The sequence below is a fragment of the Pollachius pollachius genome, assembly GCF_949987615.1.
Source record: "Pollachius pollachius genome assembly, chromosome: 4".
Classification (NCBI taxonomy): Eukaryota; Metazoa; Chordata; class Actinopteri; order Gadiformes; family Gadidae; genus Pollachius; species Pollachius pollachius.
The window spans coordinates 5561977-5577540 of NC_136937.1; the positions used below are offsets into that span (position 1 = coordinate 5561977).

Sequence of the window (15564 nt, forward strand, 5' to 3'; positions counted from 1 at the left end):
AAAAAGGGAAAGGAGAAGTCTTACTTTCTTTACAAATCCAGAGGGAAACACTAAGGAGTGTGCTGTTACAAGCTGTCCTGGGACTGTGAGTATTTACCCGTAGTGGATGCAGGTTTCGTGGTTCTGTTGGCTCAGCTTTATTCAGAGCTTGGCTCTCCATTCAGAATAAACCAGCGTTTCTTAAGTTGTTTCAAATTGTCGGCCTGTTAAGCAGCTGCACTGCAGAAAAAATGCATTCATATTTTGAACCCTTTTTCTTACGTGAAGCGGCTCAGATTCCCTGCAGTAATGACACGTCAAACTCAATTTTTGCATGCCATTGAGAGCACCTCGTCGGCCTTTAGCTTGCTCATGTCTCCGCATGCCAGTTCAGAGCTCCACCTCCGTGCTCCAGCTCTGTGCTCCACCTCCGTGCTCCACCTCCTTGTTCCACTCAAATGCCAGCCCTGTCAACTTCCCTCTCCATGCTGGCTGCAGAAACCGCTTCTACCTCATGGGTGTGTTCCAAAGTGTCGTGCCTTCTTGTTTATGCCCAGAGCCGGAGCGAGAGAGAGAGAGAATCCTGCTTTGGCTGGGACTGGAGGACTTCAGCCTTCAGGCGCTCTCTCTGTGTCGGGGTCTGTTGTAGCTGCAGCTCCTGGGGGTACATTTGAATCCAAGAAGTTTGAGAACAGAGGCATAGCCCAGTGAGTTCTTCTCATGCGTCTGTGTCCATCAGACCACGCCGGAATTCTGGGTTGTTTTTTGCCACTCGTGCTGGTATGTGTGAGACACTGCACTGCTAGTGTCTGTACCTAACATTCCCGCTGTGATTTATGAAGTACGTCTAAACTAGAGAACATTCCAGTTGTTTGATTAGGATTCAGAGAGAGAGCGTGAGAGTTGTAAAATGGACTTAAAATACGGAATACCTAAAATTAATATTTTCCAATTTATTTAATTTTTGAATGGTCCCTCTTCTGGTTGCGTCACGTGCATGATGACATTTAGCCTTCATATGTCATCATATATTGGCTGAACAAACGACGGAGAACGTTACCCAATCAGGACAGTGTTTGCTGCGAGTAGAGCAGTGAGTGCAGCGAACCCTCCCTCACACCGAGTTGCAGGGACAGTCGGTCCCTGTAGGGCCCGGTGGATCGTTGGGGCCCCTGCGACAACGACGGGATTAGCATGGCTGAGGTGAAACCCTGGAGTTCACTTGACTGTGTTGCTATTCAAATGGCTGCTCAGAGCTGGGGCCATCTCCCCACAGCTGGGCTGGAGGATACCTATTGTTCACTGAGGGTCCGGTACTTGTGCAGGGGGGTCAAACTGGTTGTACTGGTTTATTCTCGTGCCAGTGGGAAAGTGACCGGGCCAAGTGTAGATCTGTGTCTGGTCTGGTCTGGTCTCCACCTTACCCCTCCCCCCACACACACACCCACGACCCTCTTACAAACGTATTGTATATTGTACGTCCTGGCACTTAAAAATAGTACTTAGCATCATGTATCATCTTATCCTAGCTATTTTTATTGTGTACAGGGAATGGGTTAGCCTAGTGATTGTTAGTGCACTTGGTTCTATGAACTTCTTACTGTACCGACAGCGATATATTGTTGTTTCTCTTTCTTCTGACAAATGTATGTTATTGTAAGTCGCTTTGGATAAAAGCGTCTGCTAAATGCCCTAAATATGAATATTTCGAGCCCCCCCCGCCCCTGTCAAGTGGGAACAGTTTACTTTGAACGTTACCTTCTTTTGCGACCTTTTGTAAATCGAGGATCTGGTTTTAGCTTGGTTGTCTTTCACAGGCTCCGAACAGAGCATATGGCCCTTTTGAAAAATGTCATTAAATTGCATCAAACCCAAAATTGCCGTTGCTGTACTTTGCTTCATTAGCAGATGGCAAACAAAGGCAGCATCTTGCGTAACTGGTCGGGGGTTTAAACACAACAAAATTCACAGATGCTAATGTGGGAACAAGCTGTAGACATCATTTAACTACCATAAGTAAATTAGCTCGCTAGAGTTGTTAGGAGGTCTTTATCTCTCTGCCCCCCCCCCCCCCCGACGGCTTCCACAGCGGACCCTTTGAGCGAGGGAATGTTATTTGCGACAAGGCAGTGGGTGGCTGAACATGTTGTTGTGGGGGGGGGGGGGGGGGGGGGGGGGGGGGGGGCACTTCCCTCCCGGGCCCCCTCGTGGTGTTTTTGAAGATGGTCGGTAAATGAGATGTGCCGGCCCTGGTCACGTGCTGCATCGGCCCAGCATGTTGACTGAACACAACGTCCATTTGGGATGTCACACAAAGTGGGAGAGTACAGTCCATGCACTCATGATTCCAGTTATAGCTATGTTTATATATCTCTGTTTATATATCTTTGTTTTGGCTACCTGGTTGATTTGAAGGTTTGACGGTGATGGCTTTGCATCCGCCTGGAAGGTGGACGCAAAGCCATCTCCTGTCACGGACTGATGACTCTCAAACCAACCAGGTCAGTGTACTAGTGACAGGCCTACGTTTGGAAACAACTCTTAAGGACTGATGAGATTCAAACCAACCCGGTCAATGTACCAGACAATGACTGGCCGCATTTGGACACAACTCTTTGAGTCCCACTGCTTTGTCCACACTGTATTGTTCTGTGTCAGTGTTGTGAGCTGGAGCTGTTTGTTAGGGTGACCGGTTCATTCCAGTCAGACGGGCTCAGGGGTGACGGTAGCGGCGGGGAACCCTCAGTCAGTCCCTCAATCTTCTTCATTTATTTGGGACATTTGTGAACGAGATGAAAGAGGGCATTGTTCCCCGGGTGGAACCGGGCACCGGGTGTCAGCCCTGTTAAGATAATGATGATGGTGTTGTGGGCCGAGGCATTGGGTCCACTCAGAGGCCATCCTCTTACATAACCGTGGGCGCTATTTAAAAGACTTTCCTCCGGTCCGTGCGCTGTGTCTTCACCGTCCTCCTTGTTTGGTTATGGTTTTTCGTTGAGGCTGAACAAGAACGACGCACCGCCAAGCGGACTTAGTTCTAGTCTGAGAAAATCTTCAGGTCTGAGTTGCGAGTTCGTGGCACGTTTTTGTGTGAGTGCAGAACGCTATGTTGTCTATGGGATTCATGAAGGACATCGCTGTATGTATCTTTGTGGACACATGAATCCCCAAGTGTTCTAATCGGGACTTCAGAGAAGTTAGATAGGAATGACCAAAGAGAGCGTTGGTCTGTATCAGGCAGGAGTCTGCTGGGTCCATCTGTAGGGCCCGGGCCTTGCTGCTGCTCTTCTGTTTTGGGGGGGCTGGCGTGTTTTGCTGTGGATTGCTTTCTTAGCTGGGGGACGGATCAGATTTCAATGGTCCCGTATGAAATGCAAGCGTTGCCGCTCACAGAAGGGTTGACTCTGATTCTGGAAGACACAGGGGGGGGAGGGGGGCTTTGAAACTTGAACTTTATTTACAGGAAGAGCAGGGGATACTTTAGCGTCTTTATTTTCGGCTTTTGGTCGTGTTTTTGTACCAGTAAAGTGTTAATGGAGAACATTAGAGAACGATATTTGGAAGGAGTAAATGTTCCTGCACAACATCTACGAAGAAACAATAAGACAAAGCAAAGTAAAGACAGGGCAATAACATGTATCGCTCAGGATGAAGGGAGTTCACGGGTTCAAAGATGCCACTTTGGGGCGTTCGCCAGAGTCTCTTCGGACCTCCCTGATGGTGTCTGTACCGGCCCTGCGAGGTCTTCCAATGTTCCACTAAGGCCCTGGAACCAAAGAGCATGTCGTTGTTCTCAACGCACTTCGGAGTCCATCAGAGTGTTGTTCATTGAAGAGGAACCACACTGTGTAAATGAACGTATAAAGAAAGTAATCCATCCTCTGACTGCTCCTCTCATGTCCTCCTCCTCCTCCAGGTAGTGTAGCCCGCCTGAGGTCCATCCCAGACAGACGAAGAAGAAACCAAGAAGAAACCAAGAAGAAACCAGCGCTCCACTGGGATTTGAAGCGTGAACTTTTGAACCTTCAACCTTTGTGAACCCCCCCCCACCCGTTCACCGAGGGACCGTTGTCGTTGTTGTTGTTGTTGTTGTTGTTGGTGACGGCCACCATGCCTGGGGGTCTGGACCGCATGGAGCTGCAGAAGGTCTCCACGGAGGGGGATGACGACGACAGCACCAACAGCCTGGATGACACCTACCAGGAGAAGGCCAGGTAGGCAGAGAGCCCCTCTCCATCAGTGGACCTCCATCAGAAGGGCCCTGGTAGAGGTGAACCTCCATCAGCAGGAGGTCTACTGTTCTCATTTGGCTAGCGGCCCTTTTAAACGACACGCGGTTAATGCTAAGATACCTTTTATGCTAAACTGCTCAGAGGGTGCTTTTGGTCAAATAAGTGGATATTGTGGATTCTCTTCTACCCAAATAAGTTTGGAATGGAGCCAAGTAGCATACCTGTGTTAAACAGGGTGTACAGCAGCACAGACTTATAAACAGATTAATTCATTAGTGAATAATTGTGATTGGAGATAGCGGCAGATGTAAGCCCTAGAAAGGACGATTACTTCTGGAGTATTTATATTGTAGTGCTACTCAGCTAGCTCCCTCAAGGGTCACCGTTGAGTTGGTGAGTGCTACGCTAACTAGCGCTTTGTGGTTTGCGTCCCTCGGCAGCCAGTTCACCGCTGAGGTGGACGACGACGACGACAGAGAGAGCCACAAGTTCCTGGCCAACGGGATGATGGACAAGAAGAAGAGATACGAGGAGGAATACGTAAGGAGCATTTCTGTCTTCTACCGAACCAGGGTAGTAACCTCGCTTGTTTGGCTTCGGTCGTTTCACTGGGAAAACATCGGTTTGAGGGGAAAAGTTTAAAGGGCAGATAAGAGATAAGATAACATAGATTTTATGAATCCCACACCAGGGAGATTCTCTTTTATTTTTGGTTCTTTATATGTTTGGCATCTGGGTCTCATAATGAGGTTTTAAATGTGTTGTTTATTCAAGCATCCCCTTCGGCTGAAATGGCTGCCGTCAGCTAGTTTTCCACAGGGTCCATTGAATACACAAGAACAACATTAGAAAATGAATTACAGTAATATAAACATAAACTCAAATTAAAATAAATGAATGCAATTTAATTCAATGAGTTTGAAAACAGAACAAATTATGCAGTTCAACACATTCTTATTGTACAATATTGTACTGTTTGTGTGTTCAAATGTCCTCTGTCCCTCATCTCCTCTCCATCTTTCTCCTCTCCTCTGATTGGACAGCACCCCGGACACACCTCCTTCGGGATGTCCGTCTTCAACCTGAGCAACGCCATCATGGGCAGCGGCATCCTGGGCCTGTCCTTCGCAATGGCCAACACCGGCATCGTGCTGTTCAGGTGAGTACACCTGGCCGGGAGGGGACAGTAGTCTCTCTCTCTCTGTCTCTATCTGGCTCTCTCTGGCTCTCTCTCTGGCTCTCTCTCTGGCTCTCTCTGGCTCTCTCTGGCTCCTCTCTCTCTCTCTCTCTCTCTCTCTCTCTCTCTCTCTCTCTCTCTCTCTCGCACTCTCTCTCTCTCTCTTTCTCTCCCTCTCTCTCGCTCTCTCTCGCGGTCTGTGTCTCTCTCTCTCTCTCTCTCTCTCTGTCTCTCTCTGTCACAGACACACACACAAACACACACACCTCCGGCGATAGGCTAGTAAGCAAAAGAATGGTTCTGTGCGGTGCGATCCCCAGCCTATTTACTATTTTGTAATTTAGCATTAGACGCTTTTATCTCAACTACTATGTTTTTTTTGGTAGTTTATCTTTTTCTTTAGCAAGCAGGTAGGGGTGAAGCTTCTTGCGCAGGGATGTCTAAAGGGGGAGACTGGACATTAGGGAATCAAACCCGGACACTCTGAACCCCCCCCCCCCCCCCCCAGCCCACCTTATAGTGTGCTCTCTCTCAGTGAGCCCAGTGTCTTAGCACTGCCCTGTCTCACCCAGACCCAACCTATCCACACCGGGGAGCGTTAGTATGTCACCCTCATCTCACCCAGCAGAGGATACGTAGGGCCCCCCCCCCTGCCAGACGTCTTGGGTTGAGTCATTCCCCTGTAACTGACACACTTACCTCCTCTCATCACCTCCGATGCAGCCTTCATGTGTGCCAGAACCCCTCCCCCTCCCCCCATTGTTCCTACTGTGTCGTATAAGCCCCGCCTCCTTGTACCCGCCCTCCTCCAAACGGCCAATCACAGCCCGGGTTTTCTTTCCTGCTCAGTGTTGCGTTACATCCTCGTGATGGTTGTGAACGAGTGTATTTATACTGGCTGGACCCAGGGGGTGGTGGAAGGTGAGATTCCCAAGCCAGCTGGTGGAAGAAATGCATACCTGTGGGACACACGTCCTAAAATAGATCCAGAGTGTGTGTTACTGTGTCCACACGGAGATGAAGTCCTCCAGGGGGTCTTTCAGAGGAGCTCATGAAACTCTTCTTGCTTGATGAAGAGGATTTTCAGATGAACTCTTGTGAGTGAGTTGATCTCCTCCTCCGTTCAAAGAGCGGTTCAGTTCCTCTGGAGCTCGTCAGATCAGCCTGGAGGTCTTATGACGGGTTTAAGACAGGGCCTGGCCTTGTAAAATTAGACCATCATGCATCTAGTTGGACACACCCACTTGTGATGTCACTAAAACACAGGAAGAGGCAGATTTTCATACGGCTTGTGATGGCTGATCACACTCACACCTGGAGGCATAATATCACCCCTTTAATATCATTGTTGTCGTTGCTGTTGTTGCTGTTGTTATTGGCGTTGACCCCTGGCTTCTCCTCCCCTTCCAGTATTCTCCTGGTGGGCGTGGCCATTCTCTCCCTCTACTCTGTGCATCTGCTGCTCATGACCGCAAAAGAAGGAGGTTTGTGTTTGATCTGTCCGGAGAGAAACACTGTCTGTCTGTCTGTCTGTCTGTCTGTCCGTAGAGAAACACGTCACCTTGTTTCACCACCGCTACAATTCAAACATTTTCAGTTCCAACCTACAGAGGACATTTGAGGACATTTGAGGACATTTGGGCAATGAATGTATTTTTTGGGGGTGATAAATTGAGGCTCAAATCAAAGGCAATTTGGTTTTGTAGTACGTTTGAAATGATTTGATGTTTTTTGCATTCGTTGTCTCTCTTCTTTTATAATGTTATTATGTGCTACTTGACAGTAATGACATGTTCTGTACATTACTCTAACTGTCTCCTCTATTCTTTCAGGATCCCTTATTTATGAAAAGCTGGGAGAGCGCGCCTTCGGTTGGCCGGGGAAGATGGCCGCCTTCGTCTCCATCACGATGCAGAATATCGGAGGTCAGTTTGTAACCCAATAGGTTGAGTGGACAGTGCGGTGAAGAGGTTAACGGGTCATGAGTCTGCGTGACCTACATACATACATGTCTAAAGGGAAGCTGTGAGGTGCTTATTTAAAAATAAATGCACCATGACTTCACCTTCATGACCTTGTCCCCAATTGCTCTCAATCATCTACTCAAAGTCGCTCATTAACTGACCTTTATAACCTGCTAATTCTGGTCGGCTGACTCTGAAGTGTGATTTCTTGGCTGAGGGCCTCGTGTTTGTTTTTGTCTCGTGTGAACATGCAGCAATGTCCAGCTACCTCTTCATCGTGAAGTACGAGCTTCCGGAAGTGATCCGGGCCTTCATGGGCTTGGAGGAGATCTCCGGGTACGTCTGAACGCTCGTTTCATGTTTGTCTTTTTAGTGTAATTGTGTGTGAGTGTGCGTCCTTGTCTTAGTGTGTGCGTGAGTGTGTGTCTATGCCTTGTGTCCATTTCTTGTGTATGTGTGTTAGCATGTGTGTGTGCATGGCTTGTGTTTGTGTGTGTGTTTGTGTCCATGGCTTGTGTGTGTGTGTGTGTGTGTGTGTGTGTGTGTGTGTTTCCATGGCTTGTGTGTGTGTGTGTGTGTGTGTGTGTGTGTGTGTGTGTCCATGGCTTGGGTGTGTGTGTGTTTCTGTCCATGGCTTGTGTGTGTGTGTGTCCATGCCTGTGTTATTTTGTGTATCCTGGTGACCTCTGACCTTCGTCCTCCCCCTTCCTCTCCAGGGCATGGTACATGAATGGAAATGTCCTGGTCGTCATAGTGACCATTGCCATCATCCTACCACTGTCTCTCCTCAAGAACCTGGGTAAGGACGGACCGAAACACGCCGTACACTTAAGCCCCGTGTGCAAATGTACCCTTTAGACAAATTACATGAGATGTCTGCCGATTTCACAGGAACGCAGATTTCGTCAGTTTGGCTCAGTACTCAGACTCTAGAGTAGCCTGACATCCTGACATCCTTACACCCCCAGACCGACTCATAATTGCTAATCTATCTATCGTGTTTCATCAACAAAAGCTTATAGGGCAAAAAAAAATCACCATCCAGTTCTGTCGCGATAGTGGAATTAAAACACTGTACCACATCAGCAGCAGCCATCTTGATTGTTAATGAAAATGCCATGTCATCATATTTACATTTACATTTGGGGCATTTAGTTTTCATCCAAAGCAACTTACAACGGTTCATACACACATTCACGGTTGAATCAACCACGCAAGGCGACAGCCAGCTCGTCAGGAGCAGACAGGGTGAGGTGACTTTCTCAGGGAAACCTCTACACTATAGCTAGGAGGAGCCGGGGATCGAACTAGCGACCTTCCCTTTACCAGCTGACCTGCTCTACCTCCTGAGCCATATCCATGTCAAATCATAAATTCATTCATTCATTCAAGCCTACCCCAAATGAGATATGATTGAGATTACTGTCGGGTAATCTGTCGGAACAGCAGGGTGGCCAGACGCAGACGCTACACCAAATAACTAAATAAATCCTCTGGTTACATCCATCATCAGATGTCATGGCTCAAACCCCCCGGCCAATCAGAAGAGCCGTGACACAGCAGTGTGTGTTACTGGCCTGTCCGGAGAATCTGTTGAACTCTAATGTGTTTACCAGATGATGGTGAGGACATGACAGATGATTGGTACTGTCATGTCCTCACACCTCTCCATCAAGTAGTGCGCTATAAATAGCTATCCAGACGTGTTGAAACCAACATGGCCCCCGTCTGAGCCCCCCCCCCCCCCCCGCCGACTGGTACTGATGATGTCATCTCCTCCCTCAGGTTACCTTGGTTACACCAGTGGCTTCTCTCTGTCCTGCATGGTGTTCTTTGTTTGCGTGGTAAGTGGCCAACTGTCAGCGATTCTCTACTATTCTACTTATTTATTTTACGAGTATTTTATTTTCTTTTCTTATTTCTGACATTGTATTTGTATTAGTTATTGTTTAAATTAACCTGTAGACTATGGTAACATTGGTAAAACAACAACGTTCCTCAAACAAGAAGGAAAAAACGATTAAATGTTCCAATAAGAACACGGAAAATGATTTCATCCTCAGATAATAAATTAATCATTTCATACAAAGCCAAGTTATGCAGTCATCACAAACTGGAGCCACTGTGTAGCGCTAATAGTGAGCTTCTGTGTTAGCGTACAGTACCGCTCTTCTATGAAGAGCTCTTCTATGTAGAGCTCTTCTATGAAGAGCTCTCATGAGCTACTGAGTAGCTTGTATTAGCTTTACTTTGACGAGCTATTGTAAGGTTCTGTGTAGCTCATGGTAGCTCTACTGTGAAGAATTACAGTGAGCTACACAGAAGCTCACTGTATACCCTTCATGGTAGTGCTGCCGTAAGCTACATGGTAGCGCTAGCCTAAGATACACTGTAGCTCTCTGTAGCTCTACTGAGAAGAGCTACTGTGTAGCTTACGATAGCGCTACACAGTAGAGCTACAGTGAGCTACTGTGTAGCGTACGGTAGCTCTACTGTGAAGAGCTTAAGTGAGCCAGACAGTAGCTCACTGTGTGAGTAGCAGGACCGTCGTGGTCATACTTAATGATAGCCATCATCATAATAACTATAATGAGGAGCGCCTTTTTCGACAACACGTAGCATGTGACAATGAAGAGGAAGGAAAAACACAAGAGGAGTAAGCTAGCCAAACGCCAGGCTAAATGAATAATAACAGGGCAGTACGTTTAGGAAGGTAGCAATAGCCCTGCTAGTGCTAAGCCTTTTTGCCGCTCGTATGACGTCAGAAAAGGACAGGAACACGCAGAGAGCTGTAGTGGAAGGCCTGGCTGGTGCACGTAATTTGAGTAATAAGCATAATCACAGGTTAAAAAATAGCCTCGCACATTATCCGGCCACGAACCGGCCTCTCAGTAAGAGAGCCACAATCACCTTTTTAGGAACGGTTTTGGGGAACTTTTCCACGTGTTTATTGAGTCCTGACTCAGTGCCACAGGAGGCGAGGCACGCAGGGTGATAGTGGAGGGTGTGAGTGGATAGTGGAGCCTTGTGTTCATTCCAAATGACACATTTGTAATGCTACACATGTCATTTATTTTAAACAGGGGTTCAAATGACATATTTTTATGTCAAATGGGCAAATTGTGATCGTCAGAAAGTTAATCGGCACTTTATTACACATTTTAAATAGGTTGATTCATGACACATTGTCAAAAATGTATTATTATTATATAGGATTAAGAGACTCATTTTATTTAATACTCTGCACTTCAAACACTTCCTCACCCCCCCTAATATCTCCTGTCTCATATCTATTATCTCATATCTATAATCTAATTTCTTATATCTCCTGTCTCATATCTAATAGCTCACATCATGTATCTCATCTTTCACGTCTCCTGTCTGGTATCTCCTTTCTCCTATCTCATATTACCTGTCACCTATCTGGTATCTCCTGTCTCCTATCCGGTATCTCCTGTCTCATATCTGGTATCTCCTGTCTCTCATATCTCTTGTCTCCTCTCTCACTTCTCTTATCCCCTGTATGTCATACCTGGTATCTCCTATCTCATAGCTGGTATCTCATATCTCATTCCTGGTATCTCCTATCTCATAGCTGGTATCTCCTATCTCATACCTGGTATCTCCTATCTCATACCTGGTATCTCCTATCTCATACCTGGTATCTCCTGTCTCATATCTCATATCTAATATCTCACATCTGGTATCTCATATCTCCTGCCTCATCTCTGGTGTCTCCTGTCTGCATGCCCCCCCCCCCCCCCCAGCTGATCTACAAGAAGACCCAGCTGCCGTGCCCGCTGCCCTTCTTCTACGACCACCCCTCCAACCTCAGCTCCAACGCCTCGGGGCCCCTGGCCCTGCACAACGCCTCGGCCCCCGGCCTGGGCTTCTCCCCGGCCCGCGGAGCCCCCCTGCATGCCCCGCCCTCCCCCGAGGACGTGGAGGAGATGTGCACGCCCAAGTACTTTGTGTTCAACTCCCAGGTGGGCGTTAGTGCGTGTGTGTGTGTGTGTGTGTGTGTGTTTATGTTGGTGCGGGTGTGTGAGGGTGTGTGTGTGTGTGGGTGTGTGTTGTGTGTGTGTGTGTGTGTGTGTGTGTGTGTGTGGGGGGGGGGGGGGGGGGGGGGGGGGGGGGGTGAGGGTGTGTGTGTGTGTGTGTGTGTGTTTGTGGTAAACTGCACAGGTTTGTGTGTGTGTATGTGTGTGTGTGTGTGTGTGTGTGTGTGTGTGCAAACCTGCAGAAGTGTGTGTGTGTGTGTGTGTGTGTGTGTGTGTGTGTGTGTGTATGTGTGTGTGTGTGTGTGTCTGTGTGTGTGTGTGCAAACCTGCACAGGTGGGGGCCGGATGGTGTGGTGGTTAGGCCGTCCAGTTATGGGTTTGATTCCCATGTCCGGAGCTTAACCTGTGACCTTCCCTGAAAAAGATGCAGCCTAGCAGACTGCAAGAACTGTAACAGAACATTATCATAAAAACAATGATATCTACACAATCTACAGCTACGCAACGCCACGTGTAGATACCGGCTGGAATGAGAAGGGAATCTCAAAGGGAGAAGTGAGAGGCAGTACCCAGAATGCACATTGTGTGCGTGTGTTTGCAGAAGGTGTGGTTCCCAGGGCGGGGCTGTGCCCTGCGTGTGAACACGTGTGTCTGTATCTACACAGGCTAGTGTTTCACAGGGGCAAACAACCGATGCAGGGGAGGTCAGCACGATGTGTTTAACAAAGAGAAGCCTTGAGAAGTTTGAGGAGCCGTCCATGAACGTCACATACTCAAGAGTCTGAGAGCCGCAGTGATGGTGCTATACGGGAACGCACAATGAGAAAAAAGGGTTTGGTTTACAGTGTGAAGAATAGTTTACTGTGTAAAGCTCACTGTACAATATGTACAATAATTGAGTATTAAGTATTGTATTTGAGACTGTAGATGTGATGGAGGGTTGTATAAGTAAACTTGATGGTGGATTGAAGCGAAGTGAGGGCGGAGTTCTGTTGAGAACACAAACATCTCAGGGTCTTTTGGGGTTTTGGGCCAATCGGGAGCTTCCCGCGTCCTGATTGGTCGAAACCGCTCCCTCCCCCTTCATGCTAAGCAAACACGTGTCGGCCGTGTTTAGGTTCCACAGGGGCGTGGCGCGGTGACTCAGCAGCTCCTCCGTACCGCAGCTAAAATGGCTGACGACCTCTGCACACACCAGCGTTCAGAACCTGGAGGACTAGTCTTCCGCTGGTAAACGAGATGGAGGACACGCTAATGCTTAAGGCAGCGGTGCTAAAACCACACCAAACGTTTTTTTAACTAGATAAGCCGCGTTGGTTACCGAGCAAAACGCCCTGAAGGGGACGAAGACGAACAATTATAAAGTATTAAAGAGCTACCGCGTGTGTGTGTGTGTGTGTGTATGGCCGTTGTGTGTGTGTGTGTGGGTGTGTGTGTGATGGTGTCTGACTCTCCCATCATGCTCTGTGTTTCAAGACCGCGTACACCGTGCCCATCCTTGCCTTTGCGTTCGTGTGTCACCCAGAGGTGCTGCCCATCTACAGCGAGCTCAAAAAGTGAGTACCCCGTCCCCCCCCTTCCCCACCCATGATGAATTGATTCCCGACGCCCCAAAATTATGATACCACTTCACTCTGCTTTCATGCCATCATCTGCCCCCCCCCACAGGCCGGGAGTGGATTAGATCGTTACCTTAGCACCCCTAAGTACTGAACCGAGAATCGGTCATGAATACAGAAACGTTTTGAATCCAGAATTGATCATGAATCCTGAATCGATCATGAATCGAGATTTGATCGTGAATCCACACATGTTTTAAATCCAGAATCGATCATGAATCGAGATTCGATCGTGAATCCACACATGTTTTAAATCCAGAATCGATCATGACTCCAGAATCGATCACGTATCGAGAATCGATCATGAATCCTGAATCGATCATGAGTCCAGAATCGATCATGAATCCAGAATCTATCATGAATCCAGAATCGATCATGAACCCAGAATCTATCATGGATCCAGAATCGGGTCATGAGTCCAGAATCGGTCATAAATCGAGAATTGATCACGAATCCGGAATCGATCATGAATCCAGAATCGGTCATGGATCCAGAATCGATCGTAAATCGAGGGATTGATCACGAATCCGGAATCGATCATGAATCCAGAATCGGTCATGAATCCAGAATCGATCGTAAATCGAGGATTGATCACGAATCCGGAATCGATCATGAATCCAGAATCGGTCATGAATCCAGAATCGATCGAGAATTCAGAAACATTTTGAACCCAAATACGTTTGAATCTGGAATCAATATTGAACCGGGCCGTGACCCTATGGATTGATGGTATCTCACGTAGCCCCAGGGGACTCGAACCCCTGGCGTCCTCTGACGTGAGCGTTGTGATGTGCTCTGCAGCCGCAGCAGGAAGCAGATGCAGAGGGTCTCCAATATGTCCATCGCCGCCATGCTGGTCATGTACTTTCCTGTCTGCGCTGTTCGGGTACCTGACCTTCTACGGTAGGAGGACACGCACGCACACACACACACACACGTTTACCGTACACACACGCACACGCATGCATACATACACACACGTTCACGTGCACACAGACATACACACGTGTTTACACACACACACACACACATTTTCACATCCACACACACACATCTAAACACATGTACACTCACACACACGCATACATACACACACACGTTCACTACACACACACACACACACATGTTCACACACCAACACACAAAATTATGCACGACACACAGACGTTCACGTGTACGCACACACACATACGTATACACACACACACACACACATTAAATAAGCAATGTCATAACATAAATAAACAGACGGTTAGGCTTCTGATTGTTGGTACACATTCGCTACCTCCCTGTCGCACATGAATCGATAATCCATGGAGTACTTAGGCAGTCATTATCAGATGCCACATACTGTAGCGCCAACAAACAGCGTTCCTTGGACACTGTAATCATTCTCCCCCTCCTTGAGCCGTCAGTCTTAAAGGAGCCTCTTGTGGCGCTGAGCTTCAAACCGTGCGACAAGAGGGCTTAGAAAGTGAAACCCCCCCCAAGACTTCTTCAGGAAAGGGGACATTTCAGATGGTTGGGAGTTTACATTTGTTTAACATTTCTCTATCTTTCTTCCTCTCTGCCCTCCACCTCCCTCACTTCCCTCACCTTCACCTCCCCTCCTTCTCTCCCTGTCCCTCACCCTCCCTCCTTCACTCCCGTTTCCTCCCTTACCTCCCCTCCTTGCCTCCTTCCCTCCACCTTACCTCCCCCCTCGACCCCCAACATCCCTCCTATCTCCCTCTCCCCCTCTCCTCCCCTCCCTCCCTCTCCCTCCTCTCCCTCCCTCCTTCCTCTCTCTCCCTCTCTCCCCCCCTCTCCCTCCCTTCTCTCCCTCCCTCCTCCTCCCTCCCTCTCCCTCCTCCCCCTCCCTCCTTCCTCTCTCCCCCTCCTCCCCCCCTCTCTCCCTCCCTCCTCTCCCTCCCTCCTTCCTCTCTCTCCCTCCCTCCCCCCCTCTCTCCCTCCCTCCTTCCTCCTCTCCTCCCTCCCCTCCCTCTCCCTCCTCCCCCTCCTCCTTCCTCTCTCCCCTCCCTCCCCCCCTCTCTCCCTCCCTCCTCTCCTCCCTCCTTCCTCTCCCCCCTCTCCCCCTCCCTTCCTCCCCCTCCCTCTCCCTCCCTCCTCTCCCTCCCTCCCTCCATCTCCCTCCCCCTCTCTTCCTCCCCCTCCCTCTCCCCCTCTCCCTCCTCTCCCCCTCCCTCCATCCTCTCCCCCTCCCCCTCTTCCCCCCCTCTCCCTCCCCCTCTCCCCCCTCCCCTCTCCCTCCCTCCTTCTCCCTCCTCTCCCCCCCTCCCCTCCCTCCCTCCTCTCCCCCCCTCCCCCCTCTCCCCCCCCTCTCCCCCCTCTCCCCCCCTCCCCTCTCCTCCCCCTCCTCAGAGAACGTGGGAGGCGGAGCTGCTCCACACCTTCACCCGGGTGTACACCTCGGACACCCTGCTGCTCCTGGTCCGTGTGGCCGTGCTCACCGCCGTCACGCTCACCGTGGCCCATCGTGCTCTTCCCCGTGAGTACCCCGTCGACCAATCACGGCTCAGACACGCCCCCTACCTCTCGCTGAAGAGGAGAGGGAGGGGGAGATCTGGGATTGCGTCTGAATTTGTTTGGGTG

The 15564-nt window shown here is 49.1% G+C and overlaps 1 protein-coding gene across 1 annotated transcript in view; it reads left to right on the forward strand.

The window, feature by feature from the left end:
• Nucleotides 1-15564, forward strand: part of slc38a4 (solute carrier family 38 member 4) — a gene marked incomplete at its 3' end in the record, with an annotated part of 16689 nt that overhangs the window by 53 nt on the left and 1072 nt on the right. Inside the window, 17 exon segments of the mRNA XM_079735640.1 lie at nt 1-85; nt 3896-4193; nt 4652-4751; nt 5255-5370; nt 6799-6872; nt 7221-7313; nt 7607-7688; nt 8069-8151; nt 9138-9196; nt 11120-11338; nt 12830-12909; nt 13774-13837; nt 13839-13875; nt 15334-15341; nt 15343-15441; nt 15443-15470; nt 15473-15561. The exon segment at nt 1-85 is cut by the window's left edge and continues 53 nt beyond it. Of these exon segments, the coding sequence (XP_079591766.1) occupies nt 4090-4193; nt 4652-4751; nt 5255-5370; nt 6799-6872; nt 7221-7313; nt 7607-7688; nt 8069-8151; nt 9138-9196; nt 11120-11338; nt 12830-12909; nt 13774-13837; nt 13839-13875; nt 15334-15341; nt 15343-15441; nt 15443-15470; nt 15473-15561 (1335 nt within the window). The 5' untranslated portion in view covers nt 1-85; nt 3896-4089.